The sequence below is a fragment of the Oncorhynchus kisutch genome, linkage group LG4 (assembly GCF_002021735.2).
Source record: "Oncorhynchus kisutch isolate 150728-3 linkage group LG4, Okis_V2, whole genome shotgun sequence".
In the NCBI taxonomy this organism is placed as follows: Eukaryota; Metazoa; Chordata; class Actinopteri; order Salmoniformes; family Salmonidae; genus Oncorhynchus; species Oncorhynchus kisutch.
Window position 1 is genome coordinate 1,963,987 of NC_034177.2, and position 15,329 is coordinate 1,979,315.

General features: G+C 42.6%; 1 protein-coding gene across 7 annotated transcripts in view; it reads left to right on the plus strand.

The window, feature by feature from the left end:
* The window catches only part of LOC109878840 (ubiquitin-protein ligase E3A), a 39,304-nt gene extending 29,501 nt beyond the window's left edge, over positions 1 to 9,803 (plus strand). For all 7 annotated transcript variants that reach the window (XM_031822281.1, XM_031822283.1, XM_031822279.1 and 4 more), the window contains exons 10-15: positions 833 to 1,038; positions 4,021 to 4,185; positions 7,297 to 7,452; positions 8,137 to 8,210; positions 8,414 to 8,557; positions 8,707 to 9,803. In XM_031822281.1, the coding sequence (XP_031678141.1) occupies positions 833 to 1,038; positions 4,021 to 4,185; positions 7,297 to 7,452; positions 8,137 to 8,210; positions 8,414 to 8,557; positions 8,707 to 8,827 (866 nt within the window). In that variant the 3' untranslated portion in view covers positions 8,828 to 9,803. The remainder of the gene's footprint in view (positions 1 to 832; positions 1,039 to 4,020; positions 4,186 to 7,296; positions 7,453 to 8,136; positions 8,211 to 8,413; positions 8,558 to 8,706) is intronic.
* The last annotated feature ends 5,526 nt before the right edge of the window (positions 9,804 to 15,329 follow it).

Sequence of the window (15,329 nt, forward strand, 5' to 3'; positions counted from 1 at the left end):
GATCCATAATAAACCCCAGGAAGAGTAGCTGCTGCCTTGACAGGAACTAATGGGGATCCATAATAAACCCCAGGAAGAGTAGCTGCTGCCTTGGCAGGAACTAATGGGGATCCATAATAAACCCCAGGAAGAGTAGCTGCTGCCTTGGCAGGAACTAATGGGGATCCATAATAAACCCCAGGAAGAGTAGCTGCTGCCTTGGCAGGAACTAATGGGGATATATAATAAACCCCAGGAAGAGTAGCTGCTGCCAAGGCAGGAACTAATGGGATCCATAATAAACCCCAGGAAGAGTAGCTGCTGCCTTGACAGGAACTAATGGGGATCCATAATAAACCCCAGGAAGAGTAGCTGCTGCCTTGGCAGGAACTAATGGGGATCCATAATAAACCCCAGGAAGAGTAGCTGCTGGCTTGGCAGGAACTAATGGGGATCCATAATAAACCCCAGGAAGAGTAGCTGCTGCCTTGACAGGAACTAATGGGGATATATAATAAATACAAAAGTAAAGGGTCTGTAAACGTATGTAAATGTGATATTTCAGATTTTTGCGAAATTTCCCAAAGCCTGTTTTAGCCTTGTCATTATGGGGTATTGTCTGTCGATTGATGACGTATAACATATTTTTGTTGTCCATTTTAGAATAAGGCTGTAACGAAACAACGTGGAAAAATTCAAGGGATATGAACACTTAGCCAATGCCCTGTATGTTAGCCATAGACACATTTCTATAAAAATATAAATCAAGTTGTAAACTTGAACGTAATATTCACAAACAAATTGTCCATCTGATTTCTTGGTATTAATGTCCAGTGCTCCCTCCCTCCTCTAGGCATGTTTACATATGACGAGTTCACCAAGCTGTTCTGGTTCAACCCACCCTCTTTGGAGAATGAGGCCCAGTTCACCCTGATAGGCATCGTCTTGGGCCTGGCCATCTACAACAACTGTATCCTGGATGTTCACTTTCCCATGGTCGTCTACAGGAAACTGATGGGGAAGAAAGGCACCTATCTGGACCTGACAGACTCACACCCGGTACTGGAACATGCTGAAATATTTTTAAATGTAATTTTTAATCGGTCTATGTAATTAAAAAGTAGTAGTTAGACAACTCTTAACCATCTGTTAGCTACCTATTAATATAGCGCTCTTAGCCCTCTGTTAGCTACCTATGAATATAGCGCTCTTATCCCTCTGTTAGCTACCTATTAATATAGCGCTCTTAACCCTCTAGCTACGTATTAATATAGCGCTCTTATCCCTCTGTTAGTTACGTATTAATATAGCGCTCTTATCCCTCTGTTAGCTACGTATTAATATAGCGCTCTTAACCCTCTGTTAGCTACCTATTAATATAGCGCTCTTATCCCTCTAGCTACGCATTAATATAGCGCTCTTAACCCTCTGTTAGCTACCTATTAATATAGCGCTCTTAACCCTCTAGCTACGTATTAATATAGCGCTCTTATCCCTCTAGCTACGTATTAATATAGCGCTCTTAACCCTCTGTTAGCTACCCATTAATATAGCGCTCTTATCCCTCTAGCTACGTATTAATATAGCGCTCTTATCCCTCTAGCTACGTATTAATATAGCGCTCTTAACCCTCTAGCTACATATTAATATAGCGCTCTTATCCCTCTAGCTACGTATTAATATAGCGCTCTTAACCCTCTGTTAGCTACCTATTAATATAGCGCTCTTATCCCTCTGTTAGCTACGTATTAATATAGCGCTCTTATCCCTCTGTTAGCTACCTATTAATATAGCGCTCTTATCCCTCTGTTAGCTACCTATTAATATAGCGCTCTTATCCCTCTTTTAGCTACCTATTAATATAGCGCTCTTATCCCTCTGTTAGCTACCTATTAATATAGCGCTCTTAACCATCTGTTAGCTACCTATTAATATAGCGCTCTTAACCCTCTAGCTACCTATTAATATAGCGCTCTTAACCCTCTAGCTACGCATTAATATAGCGCTCTTATCCCTCTAGCTACGCATTAATATAGCGCTCTTATCCCTCTAGCTACGCATTAATATAGCGCTCTTATCCCTCTAGCTACGTATTAATATAGCGCTCTTATCCCTCTAGCTACGCATTAATATAGCGCTCTTATCCCTCTAGCTACGCATTAATATAGCGCTCTTAACCCTCTAGCTACCTATTAATATAGCGCTCTTATCCCTCTAGCTACCTATTAATATAGTGCTCTTATCCCTCTAGCTACGCATTAATATAGCGCTCTTATCCCTCTAGCTACGCATTAATATAGCGCTCTTATCCCTCTAGCTACGTATTAATATAGCGCTCTTAACCCTCTAGCTACCTATTAATATAGCGCTCTTATCCCTCTAGCTACGCATTAATATAGCGCTCTTATCCCTCTAGCTACGCATTAATATAGCGCTCTTAACCCTCTGTTAGCTACCCATTAATATAGCGCTCTTAACCCTCTGTTAGCTACCTATTAATATAGCGCTCTTAACCCTCTGTTAGTTACGTATTAATATAGCGCTCTTATCCCTCTGTTAGCTACCTATTAATATAGCGCTCTTATCCCTCTGTTAGCTACCTATTAATATAGCGCTCTTATCCCTCTGTTAGCTACCTATTAATATAGCGCTCTTATCCCTCTGTTAGCTACCTATTAATATAGCGCTCTTATCCCTCTGTTAGCTACCTATTAATATAGCGCTCTTATCCCTCTAGCTACCCATTAATATAGCGCTCTTATCCCTCTAGCTACCCATTAATATAGCGCTCTTAACCCTCTAGCTACGCATTAATATAGCGCTCTTAACCCTCTAGCTACCTATTAATATAGCGCTCTTAACCCTCTAGCTACGCATTAATATAGCGCTCTTATCCCTCTAGCTACGCATTAATATAGCGCTCTTAACCCTCTAACTACGTATTAATATAGCGCTCTTAACCCTCTGTTAGCTACCTATTAATATAGCGCTCTTATCCCTCTAGCTACCTATTAATATAGCGCTCTTATCCCTCTAGCTACGCATTAATATAGCGCTCTTAACCCTCTAGCTACCTATTAATATAGCGCTCTTAACCCTCTAGCTACGCATTAATATAGCGCTCTTAACCCTCTGTTAGCTACGTATTAATATAGCGCTCTTATCCCTCTGTTAGCTACCTATTAATATAGCGCTCTTAACCCTCTGTTAGCTACCTATTAATATAGCGCTCTTAACCCTCTGTTAGCTACCCATTAATATAGCGCTCTTATCCCTCTAGCTACGTATTAATATAGCGCTCTTAACCCTCTAGCTACCTATTAATATAGCGCTCTTATCCCTCTAGCTACGCATTAATATAGCGCTCTTAACCCTCTAGCTACGCATTAATATAGCGCTCTTATCCCTCTAGCTACGCATTAATATAGCGCTCTTATCCCTCTAGCTACGTATTAATATAGCGCTCTTATCCCTCTAGCTACGCATTAATATAGCGCTCTTAACCCTCTAGCTACGCATTAATATAGCGCTCTTATCCCTCTAACTACGTATTAATATAGCGCTCTTATCCCTCTAACTACGTATTAATATAGCGCTCTTATCCCTCTAACTACGTATTAATATAGCGCTCTTATCCCTCTAACTACGTATTAATATAGCGCTCTTATCCCTCTAGCTACGTATTAATATAGCGCTCTTATCCCTCTAGCTACGTATTAATATAGCGCTCTTATCCCTCTAGCTACGTATTAATATAGCGCTCTTATCCCTCTAGCTACGTATTAATATAGCGCTCTTATCCCTCTAGCTACGTATTAATATAGCGCTCTTATCCCTCTAGCTACGCATTAATATAGCGCTCTTAACCCTCTAGCTACCCATTAATATAGCGCTCTTAACCCTCTGTTAGCTACCTATTAATATAGCGCTCTTATCCCTCTAACTACGTATTAATATAGCGCTCTTAACCCTCTGTTAAATACATATTGGTGGTCTCTCCCATTTATACTGACTGACAGCCTGGGGTCTCTCCCATGCCAGGTTCAGTACCAGAGTCTGAAGGAGCTGCTGGACTATGAGGGGGATGTGGAGGAGGACATGATGATCACCTTCCAGATCTCACAGACTGACCTGTTTGGAGACCCCATCACTTATGACCTGAAGGAAAACGGGGACAAGATACCTGTTAGTGTGGACAATAGAAAGGTAAGAAATTAATATTTTGTTGTAGCCCTGTCCAGAACGACCCATAGAGGAATATCTAATCTATCACAGAACCAGACTGACTGGAGAATCTAGTCTGTCATAGGACCACTGACTGACTGGAGTATCTAGTCTGTCACAGGACCACTGACTGACTGACTGACTGGAGTATCTAGTCTGTCACAGGACCACTGACTGACTGACTGACTGGAGTATCTAGTCTGTCACAGGACCACTGACTGACTGACTGAAGTATCTAGTCTCTCACAGTCATTCCCCTCTTCAAAGTGGGAGACACTCTAGACCTGAACTGTTGTAGACCTATATCCATCCTACCCTGCCTTTCTAAAATCTTCAAAAGCCAAGTTAACAAACAGATCACCAACCATTTCGAATCCCACCGTACCTTCTCCACTATGCAATCTGGTTTCCAAGCTGGTCATGGGTGTAACTCAGCCACGCTCAAGGTCCTAAACGATATCATAACTGCCATCAATTTAAAGACAGTACTCTGCAGCCATCTTCATCAACCTGGCCAAGGCTTTCGACTCTGTCAATCACCACATTCTTATCGGAAGACTCAACAACCTTGGTTCCTCAAATGACTGCCTCGCCTGGTTCACCAACTACTTCTCTGACAGAGTTTAGTGTGTCAAATCGGAGGGCCTGTTGTCCAGACCTCTGGCAGTCTCTATGGAGGTGCCACAGGGTTCAATTCTCGGGCCGACTCGCTTCTCTGCATACATCAATGATGTCGCTCTTTCTGGTGATTCTCTGATCCACTTCTATGCAGACGACACCATTCTGTATACATCTGGCCCTTCTTTGGACACTGTGCTAACAAACCTCCAAATGAGCTTCAACACCATACAACACTCCTTTCGTGGCCTCCAACTGTTCTTAAATGCTAGTAAAACTAAATGCATGCTCTTCAACCGATCGCTGCCCGCACCCTCCCGCCCGACTAGCATCACTACTCTGGACGGTTCTGACTTAGAATATGTGGACAACTACAAATACCTAGGTGTCTGGTTAGACTGTAAACTCTCCTTCCAGACTCACATTAAGCATCTTAATGTGAGTCTGGAATGATCTCGTTGGCTGTTCCTCGCTTCATCCTCGTCGCCAAACCCACTGGCTCCAGGTTATCTACAAGTCTCTGCTAGGTAAAGACACCCACCCGTAGCACACAACACCCACCCGTAGCACACACTCCAGCAGGTATATTGCATTGGTCATCCCCAAAGCCAATACTTCCTTTGGTTGCCTTTCCTTCCAGTTCTCTGCTGCCAATGACTGAAATGAATTGCAAAAATCACTGAAGCTGGAGACTCATATCTCTCTAACTTTATTCATCAGCTGTCAGAGTAGCTTACTGTACCTGTACACAGCCCATCTGTAAATAGCCCACCCAACTACCTCATCCCCATATTATTACTTACCATCTTGCTCTTTTGCACCCCAGTATCTCTTCTTGCACATCTTTCACTCCAGTATTAATGCTAAATTGTAATTATTCTGTCTCTATGGCCTGTTTATTGCCTTACCTCCCTACTCTTCTACATTTGCACACACTATACATAGATTTGTCTATTTTTCTTTTCTATTGTATTATTGACTGTTTCCCCTACACACTGTACATAGATCGTTCTATTGTATTATTGACTGTTTCCCCTACACACTGTACATAGATTGTTCTATTGTATTATTGACTGTTTCCCCTACACACTGTACATAGATCGTTCTATTGTATTATTGACTGTTTCCCCTACACACTGTACATAGATCGTTCTATTGTATTATTGACTGTTTCCCCTACACACTGTACATAGATCGTTCTATTGTATTATTGACTGTTTCCCCTACACACTGTACATAGATCGTTCTATTGTATTATTGACTGTTTCCCCTACACATTGTACATAGATCGTTCTATTGTGTTATTGACTGTTTCCCCTACACACTGTACATAGATCGTTCTATTGTGTTATTGACTGTTTCCCCTACACACTGTACATAGATCGTTCTATTGTATTATTGACTGTTTCCCCTACACACTGTACATAGATCGTTCTATTGTGTTATTGACTGTTTCCCCTACACACTGTACATAGATCGTTCTATTGTGTTATTGACTGTTTCCCCTACACACTGTACATAGATCGTTCTATTGTATTATTGACTGTTTCCCCTACACACTGTACATAGATCGTTCTATTGTATTATTGACTGTTTCCCCTACACACTGTACATAGATCGTTCTATTGTATTACTGACTGTTTCCCCTACACACTGTACATAGATCGTTCTATTGTATTATTGACTGTTTCCCCTACACACTGTACATAGATCGTTCTATTGTATTATTGACTGTTTCCCCTACACACTGTACATAGATCGTTCTATTGTATTATTGACTGTATGTTTGTTTATTTTATGTGTGTCTCACTGCTTTGCTTTATCTTGGCCAGGTCACAGTTGTAAATGAGAACTTGTTCTCAACTAGCCTACCTGGTTAAATAGAGGTGTTCTCAACTAACCTACCTGGTTAAATAAAGGTGTTCTCAACTAGCCTACCTGGTTAAATAAAGGTGTTCTCAACTAGCCTACCTGGTTAAATAAAGGTGTTCTCAACTAGCCTACCTGGTTAAATAAAGGTGTTCTCAACTAGCCTACCTGGTTAAATAAAGGTGTTCTCAACTTGCCTACCTGGTTAAATAAAGGTGTTCTCAACTAGCCACCTGGTTAAATAAAGGTGTTCTCAACTAGCCTACCTGGTTAAATAAAGGTGTTCTCAACTAGCCTACCTGGTTAAACAAAGGTGTTCTCAACTAGCCTACCTGGTTAAATAAAGGTGTTCTCAACTAGCCTACCTGGTTAAATAAAGGTGTTCTCAACTAGCCTACCTGGTTAAATAAAGGTGTTCTCAACTAGCTTACCTGGTTAAACAAAGGTGTTCTCAACTAGCTTACCTGGTTAAATAAAGGTGTTCTCAACTAGCCTACCTGGTTATTTAGTCACAGGACCACTGAAGTATGAAATAAGTTGATACAGTGGAAGGGAATGATGCCATTTAATTTTGACTGGTCCCATCTGTGTTTCTGTGATCTCCAGGAGTTTGTCTCTCTGTATAGTGATTACATACTTAATAAGAGTGTGGAGCGCCAGTTCAAAGCCTTCAGGAGGGGCTTCCAGATGGTCACCAACGAGTCGCCTCTCAAGTGTTTATTTAGACCTGAGGAAGTGGAGCTACTGATCTGTGGAAGCAGGGTAAGGAAACTCATCTGAGGTCCTTTCTCAATGATTATTTCTTTGTTTACTCGCTTCCTCTCTCCTCGTTTCCTTCTCTAAATGATTTGGGGGAGATGGTCACAGGAATGTGAGACTTTCTGGAGGCAATGATGCAAGGTATCACGGAAAGACCAATTGAGCTTGAGCTATAGAAAATACATTTGGTGTCATAGTTGGGGTCACTGCTTCATGTTTTCTACACCACCTGATCTAATGCAGCCTGGTGTGTGTGCGTGTGTGTGTGTGTGTGGATATATATCTCAACTAGCCTACCTGGTTATTTAGTCACAGGACCACTGAAGTATGAAATAAGTTGATACAGTGTATATATATATATATATATAAACTCAGAAGAAGAAAAAAGTCCTCACTGTGAACTGTGTTTATTTTCAGCAAACTTAACATGTGTAAATATTTGTATATGTACCTGTCTCTTGTATTCTAACTCCTTCTACACCCCCTGATGTACCTGTCTCTTGTATTCTAACTCCTTCTACACCCCCTGATGTACCCGTCTCTTGTATTCTAACTCCTTCTACACCCCCTGATGTACCCATCTCTTGTATTCTAACTCCTTCTACACCCCCTGATGTACCCGTCTCTTGTATTCTAACTCCTTCTACACCCCCTGATGTACCCGTCTCTTGTATTCTAACTCTTCAGAATTTAGACTTTCACGCACTTGAAGAAACAACAGAGTATGACGGAGGCTACAACAAAGACTGTCACATTATCAAGTAAAAAAACATGCAATTTCTCTCCAGAATTACATAATGTTAAAATGTTGACGTAGATGTTTTATTCCAATACATTAAAATTTTTCTTAAAATAACTTGTCTTTGAACATGTATTTTATTAGACCACCAGCTCATTCTGATGCTGCTGTTGTAATGTTATTATATATGTTTATGAAATGCTGTTCTTTATTTCTCACACATAGAGACTTCTGGGAGACTGTGCATTCGTTTGGTGAGGAGGATAAGAGACTGTTCCTCCAGTTTACTACGGGGACTGACAGAGCACCCGTAGGAGGGCTGGGAAAGTTAAAGATGATCATCGCTAAGAACGGCCCCGACACAGACAGGTGAGACCAGGCCTCGGGTCCCAAATGGCATCCTGTTCCCTACGTAGTGCACTATGTAGGGAATAGGGTGCCATTTAGACCAGATACCTGTTTCAATGGTGACTCCCAGATCCTCCCAGATCAATAATCTCTCTCTCCTCTCTCTCCAGGTTACCTACTTCTCACACGTGTTTTAATGCCTTGCTGCTCCCTGAATACGACACAAAGGAGAAGCTGAAGGAGAGACTTCTCAAAGCCATCACTTATGCCAAAGGATTTGGAATGCTGTGAAACAAAATAACTACTCTGAAACAAAACATAAAGTTAAATGGTTTAAATGTGTTAATGGATAAGGAATGAGTTCTACCATACGAGACATGAGTTCAAATTAAAAAGTGGCATTACGACAAGGAAATGTTCCAGTAGTGTGTGCCAAGATATCAATTAGACAGACGCTTTGATCTACCCCCCCCTCAGATCTCTTTAATGTAGAACCTAATTTGTAGCTTTTTCAAATAGTTTAAATCAGTCAGAATGCTTAGTGAAGCTCGGTTCTTCTACATGTGTTTATTAAAGATGGTTGCCGTGTAAAAACATCCAGTCTGAAGCAGGTTATCATTGTCTCTGATTGTTGTGAAAGTGCACTTAACTAAACTTTCAGAATGTTAGTGCTGTGTGTTAGTGAATGGTATGTACAGGACTGTATGTTAGTGAATGGTATGTACAGGACTGTATGTTAGTGAATGGTATGTACAGGACTGTATGTTAGTGAATGGTATGTTAGTGAATGGTATGTACAGGATTGTATGTTAGTGAATGGTATGTACAGGACTGTATGTTAGTGAATGGTATGTACAGGACTGTATGTTAGTGAATGGTATGTACAGGACTGTATGTTAGTGAATGGTATGTACAGGGAACACCCCCCTGGAATGGACAAAAATGAATGGGAACATATTGGCACCGTATGAAACATACACACGATGTCCAATACCATTCAATTGGACGTGGTTTCATTCAAAGTTGATTGCAAATGCCAAGTGTAACACTGCAAAAATCCAATAGATGGCGAGTGCGCTCCACCGTAATTTTTCATATTGCAAATGTAACACAAGTCAAGACTCAAGAGTAACATTTTGTCAAAAACGTATCACCCCCTTAAAGTCCTTTCTGGACCGTTTTTCGAAATTCTTTAGATTTTTTATAAGAACTGTATGAACATACTTTTGTCATATTTGATTATAATAAAAAACAAATGTTACTTGTCCATAAGGCATATGTTTTGTCCATTTGCAATATGATTTCATCGGAAGTCAAAAGTCACTTTTTTTTGCCAAATTCCATAAGAAATGTCCAAATGCAATATGGAAGATTTGAAAGTGCCAAATCAGGAAGTTATGTCCATTTGCCGTGTACGATCAATGGAAGTCGGTTTACAAACCCAAAAGTCAGTGAACCATGTCCAAAAGGCATTTATACTGCCAAAATGATCTATAGCACTATGTTAAGCCATGAATCAACCTAGATGGTCTATTTGTCATGTATGATGAGGGAGAAGTGGGACTGTTGTTTTTTTAACGATTTTTAAGAAAACATCCAAAATGACAAGGGGCTGGATGGCACGGGTGGGGGGTGCTCCCTACCCAACTGTGGACCCCTTGCTACCCCGTAATGGCATTAAAAAAAATGTTTTAAAAATGTGCTCCTGGTAACCTGTTCCAATCACCAGGTGCACCGCTATGCATTTGCAATATGTTTCACTGTGCATTTACCATCACGAATTTGACATGCTCAAAAATTCTGCAGAAATGCTAAATTGACTGGCCTGATGAACTCGGATGGCCGGGCAGTGATTCTGGTACCTCTCCATCGCTCGTTAGGGTTGATTTCAGAATGTCACTTTGGTGATGGTACCTCACTGTTGTATGGGGATCCTTAATACATTCAAATGTGTGACTGTGAAGTCTGTAAGCCACCGGAGAAGAAACTGTTCAAGGTCAGAGTTCAAATCCCATGATGCTCCTCTTCCGGCCCGAGATAACCTTATCTCCGGTGGCTGTGTCATCTAAGCAGCAGCTTTACATGGTGTCACAGACCTGCCTGCTTAAGGCTCAGAACACAAAGGTCAAAGGTCAGGAATTAACAGTGACCCATTAAGCCATGCAGAGACATTCTCCATCAGCATGCCAGCTTTCCATGTCATATGTGCCCTCATTCAGTGCTGTATGGGCCTGCCAGACAAAAATGCATCCAGTTACACGTTTTTTGATGTTCTGGCTATTGTAATCGACTCTAAGGCAAGTGGGCTCAGACACTGATAACGGTATGTTTTTCCAGGCAAAGGTTCCTCTCTGGATTGTATATATACAGCTCTTGCGATTATTTTAGGGGATGTGACAAATGTAAAAATGTCCTTAAGATTTAACCAGACTTTTTTCTCTCTCATTTAATCATTTGTAATAAAATCATAGGATAACGTGAATTCAAAATTCAGATACGATCGCCTATGACCACTAGGGGGCAATTCATTTCAATGTACCGTTGTCTCGACCTCCTACCAGCTAGATGGCGCTCACCTTACTGCTGTCCCCGACCCACTCAGCAACAATGGTATTAATGCCGATTTAGGTTCTCTGTTGTGTTCCTTTCCTCCATGTTCTCAGTGGTCAGTACTTCTCATCAATTTCGTTGCAGTGATGTATGACAGCGTGTTCATAACAATCTGTTGTTAACGCGCTTTGTACTTGCAGAGCAATCATTGTACAATTTCTCCATCTGGGCCATCACAGTCTTGTAGTCTGGTTCTAGATATGCCATCAGGGTATTGAAGCCGACGTCTATCCGCATAACAACTGCAATCATGTAATCAGCTCTGTGGTTTTTCTCACTCTTTTTTTTCTATTTTACCGTTAAGAACAAATTCTTATTTACAATGACGGCCTTGGAACAGTGGGTTGCCTTGTTCAGGGGCAGAACGACACATTTTTACGTTGTCAGCTCGGGGATTCGATCTTGCAAACTTTCGGTTACTAATCCAACGCTCTATCCACTAGGCTACCCTGCCGCCCCAACGCTCTAACCACCAGGCTACCCTGCCGCATCAACGCTCAAACCACCAGGCTACCCTGCCGCCCCAACGCTCTAACCACCAGGCTACCCTGCCGCACCAACGCTCAAACCACCAGGCTACCCTGCCGCCCCAACGCTCTAACCACCAGGCTACCCTGCCGCCCCAACGCTCTAACCACCAGGCTACCCTGCCACCCCAACGCTCTAACTACCAGGCTACCTGCCGCCCCAACGCTCTAACCACCAGGCTACCTGCCGCCCCAACGCTCTAACCACCAGGCTACCCTGCCACCCCAATGCTCTAACCACCAGGCTACCTGCCGCCCCAACGCTCTAACCACCAGGCTACCTGCCGCCCCAACGCTCTAACCACCAGGCTACCCTGCCGCCCCAACGCTCTAACCACCAGGCTACCTGCCGCCCCAACGCTCTAACCACCAGGCTACCTGCCGCCCCAACGCTCTAACCACCAGGCTACCTGCCGCCCCAACGCTCTAACCACCAGGCTACCTGCCGCCCCAACGCTCTAATCACCAGGCTACCCTGCCACCCCAACGCTCTAACCACCAGGCTACCTGCCGCCCCAACGCTCTAACCACCAGGCTACCTGCCGCCCCAACGCTCTAACCACCAGGCTACCCTGCCGCCCCAACGCTCTAACCACCAGGCTACCTGCCGCCCCACTCTGTCCCTCATCACACTGCTGCCTGCAACAGAATGGGTCTCCCGGTGCCTCCCTTTCAGCATTGCACCTGTACTGCCGCTGTAGTTCAATTCCACCTCGCAATGTTTCATCACCTTCTCATTTAACTGTTCAACGTATACAATCCTTCACTGCTGTCGCTTCCCTGTCTCACTCACTGCCATTTTTACAACTGTTAACGACTATGACCTGCCGGTGCGCTTTATATCCGTGGCAAATCATTTGAACGATGCATACCTCCTATTTGCATTAAATGTTTGTTTAATTTGTATTTTTGCCTTTATGATGATGATCGGGACCTGTTAGCGGTTTAATTTAGTAAAAAATAAAATAAAGTTTTCGGTTAGACATGTTTTCTAAACATTAATGATCCCAAATTCGTTTAAATGTTCAAACGTCTCACCCTTAGTTAGGGGGCACCCCTAGATTTGACTCCAAATCCAATATGGCTGCCACATTACCATTAAATGGTGCTTTAATTCTTAAAAATCTAAGCTGACATATGGTATTGTTTTAAGAAGGCCATACCATGGATCATTTAGCTATTTGATATTGAATTGTAGGACCCCGGATGAAATATTGAATTTGGCCTTTACTACTGTAGCCCATAGAAATACCTTTAAAAAAGGAATAAGGTTTTGAAGTGTGTCCTATAGCTAGGAGATACTGTATAAGAACGCTCAGGAAATATATATACACTACCATTCAAAAGTTTGGGGTCACTTAGAAATGTCCTTGAAAAGCAAAAAAAAATTGTCAATTTAAAATAACATCAAATTGATCAGAAATACAGTTTAGATGTTAATATTGTAAACGACTACTTTAGCTGGAAACAGCTGATTAATTTTATTTTTTTAATGAATATCTATGTAGGCGTACAGAGGCCATCACTCCTGTGTTCCAATGGCACATTGTCTTAGCTAATCCAAGTTTATAATTTTAAAAGGCTAATTGATCATTAGAAAACCCTTTTTCAATTGTTAGCAGAGCTGAAAACTGTTGTGCTAATTAAAGAATCAATAAAAATTGTATTCTTTTGACTAGTTGAGTATCTGGAGCATCAGCATCTGTGGTTTTGATTACAGGCTCAAAATGGCCAGAAACTAAGCACTTTCTTCTGAAACTCGAATAGACTGACGAGTTTCAGAAGAAAGTTATTTGTTTCTGGCCATTTTGAGCCTGTAATCGAATCCACAAATGCTGTCCTGTGGGGCTTATGGGGATCTTGACTCTGTACCGTAAAATCCTGTATATAGCCTCCACATTGACTCTGTACCGGTACCCCCTGTATATAGCCTCCACATTGACTCTGTACCGGTATCCCCTGTATATAGCCTCCACATTGACTCTGTACCGGTATCCCCTGTATATAGCCTCCACATTGACTCTGTACCGGTACCCCCGGTATATAGCCTCCACATTGACTGTACCGTAACACCCTGTATATAGCCTCCACATTGACTCTGTACCGGTACCCCCTGTATATAGCCTCCACATTGACTCTGTACCGGTACCCCCTGTATATAGCCTCCACATTGACACTGTAATGGTACCCCCTGTATATAGCCTCCACATTGACTCTGTACCGTAACACCCTGTATATAGCCTCCACATTGACACTGTAATGGTACCCCCTGTATATAGCCTCCACATTGACTCCGTACCGTAACACCCTGTATATAGCCTCCACATTGACTCTGTACGGTAACACCCTGTATATAGCCTCCACATTGACTCTGTACCGTAACACCCTGTATATAGCCTCCACATTGACTCTGTACCGTAACACCCTGTATATAGCCTCCACATTGACTCTGTACCGTAACACCCTGTATATAGCCTCCACATTGACTCTGTACCGTAACACCCTGTATATAGCCTCCACATTGACTCTGTACCGTAACACCCTGTATATAGCCTCCACATTGACTCTGTACCGTAACACCCTGTATATAGCCTCCACATTGACTCTGTACCGGTACCCCCTGTATATAGCCTCCACATTGACTCTGTACCGTAACACCCTGTATATAGCCTCCACATTGACTCTGTACCGTAACACCCTGTATATAGCCTCCACATTGACTCTGTACCGTAACACCCTGTATATAGCCTCCACATTGACTCTGTACCGTAACACCCTGTATATAGCCTCCACATTGACTCTGTACCGTAACACCCTGTATATAGCCTCCACATTGACTCTGTACCGTAACACCCTGTATATAGCCTCCACATTGACTCTGTACCGTAACACCCTGTATATAGCCTCCACATTGACTCTGTACCGTAACACCCTGTATATAGCCTCCACATTGACTCTGTACCGTAACACCCTGTATATAGCCTCCACATTGACTCTGTACCGTAATACCCTGTATATAGCCTCCACATTGACTCTGTACCGTAACACCCTGTATATAGCCTCAACATTGACTCTGTACCGGTACCCCCTGTATATAGCCTCCACATTGACTCTGTACGGTAACACCCTGTATATAGCCTCCACATTGACTCTGTACCGTAACACCCTGTATATAGCCTCCACATTGACTCTGTACCGTAACACCCTGTATATAGCCTCCACATTGACTCTGTACCGTAACACCCTGTATATAGCCTCCACATTGACTCTGTACCGGTTCCCCCTATATATAGCCTCCACATTGACTCTGTACCGTAACACCCTGTATATAGCCTCCACATTGACTCTGTACCGTAACACCCTGTATATAGCCTCCACATTGACTCTGTACCGGTTCCCCCTGTATATAGCCTCCACATTGACTCTGTACCGTAACACCCTGTATATAGCCTCCACATTGACTCTGTACCGTAACACCCTGTATATAGCCTCCACATTGACTCTGTACCGGTTCCCCCTGTATATAGCCTCCACATTGACTCTGTACCGTAACACCCTGTATATAGCCTCCACATTGACTCTGTACCGTAACACCCTGTATATAGCCTCCACATTGACTCTGTACCGTAACACCCTGTATATAGCCTCCACATTGA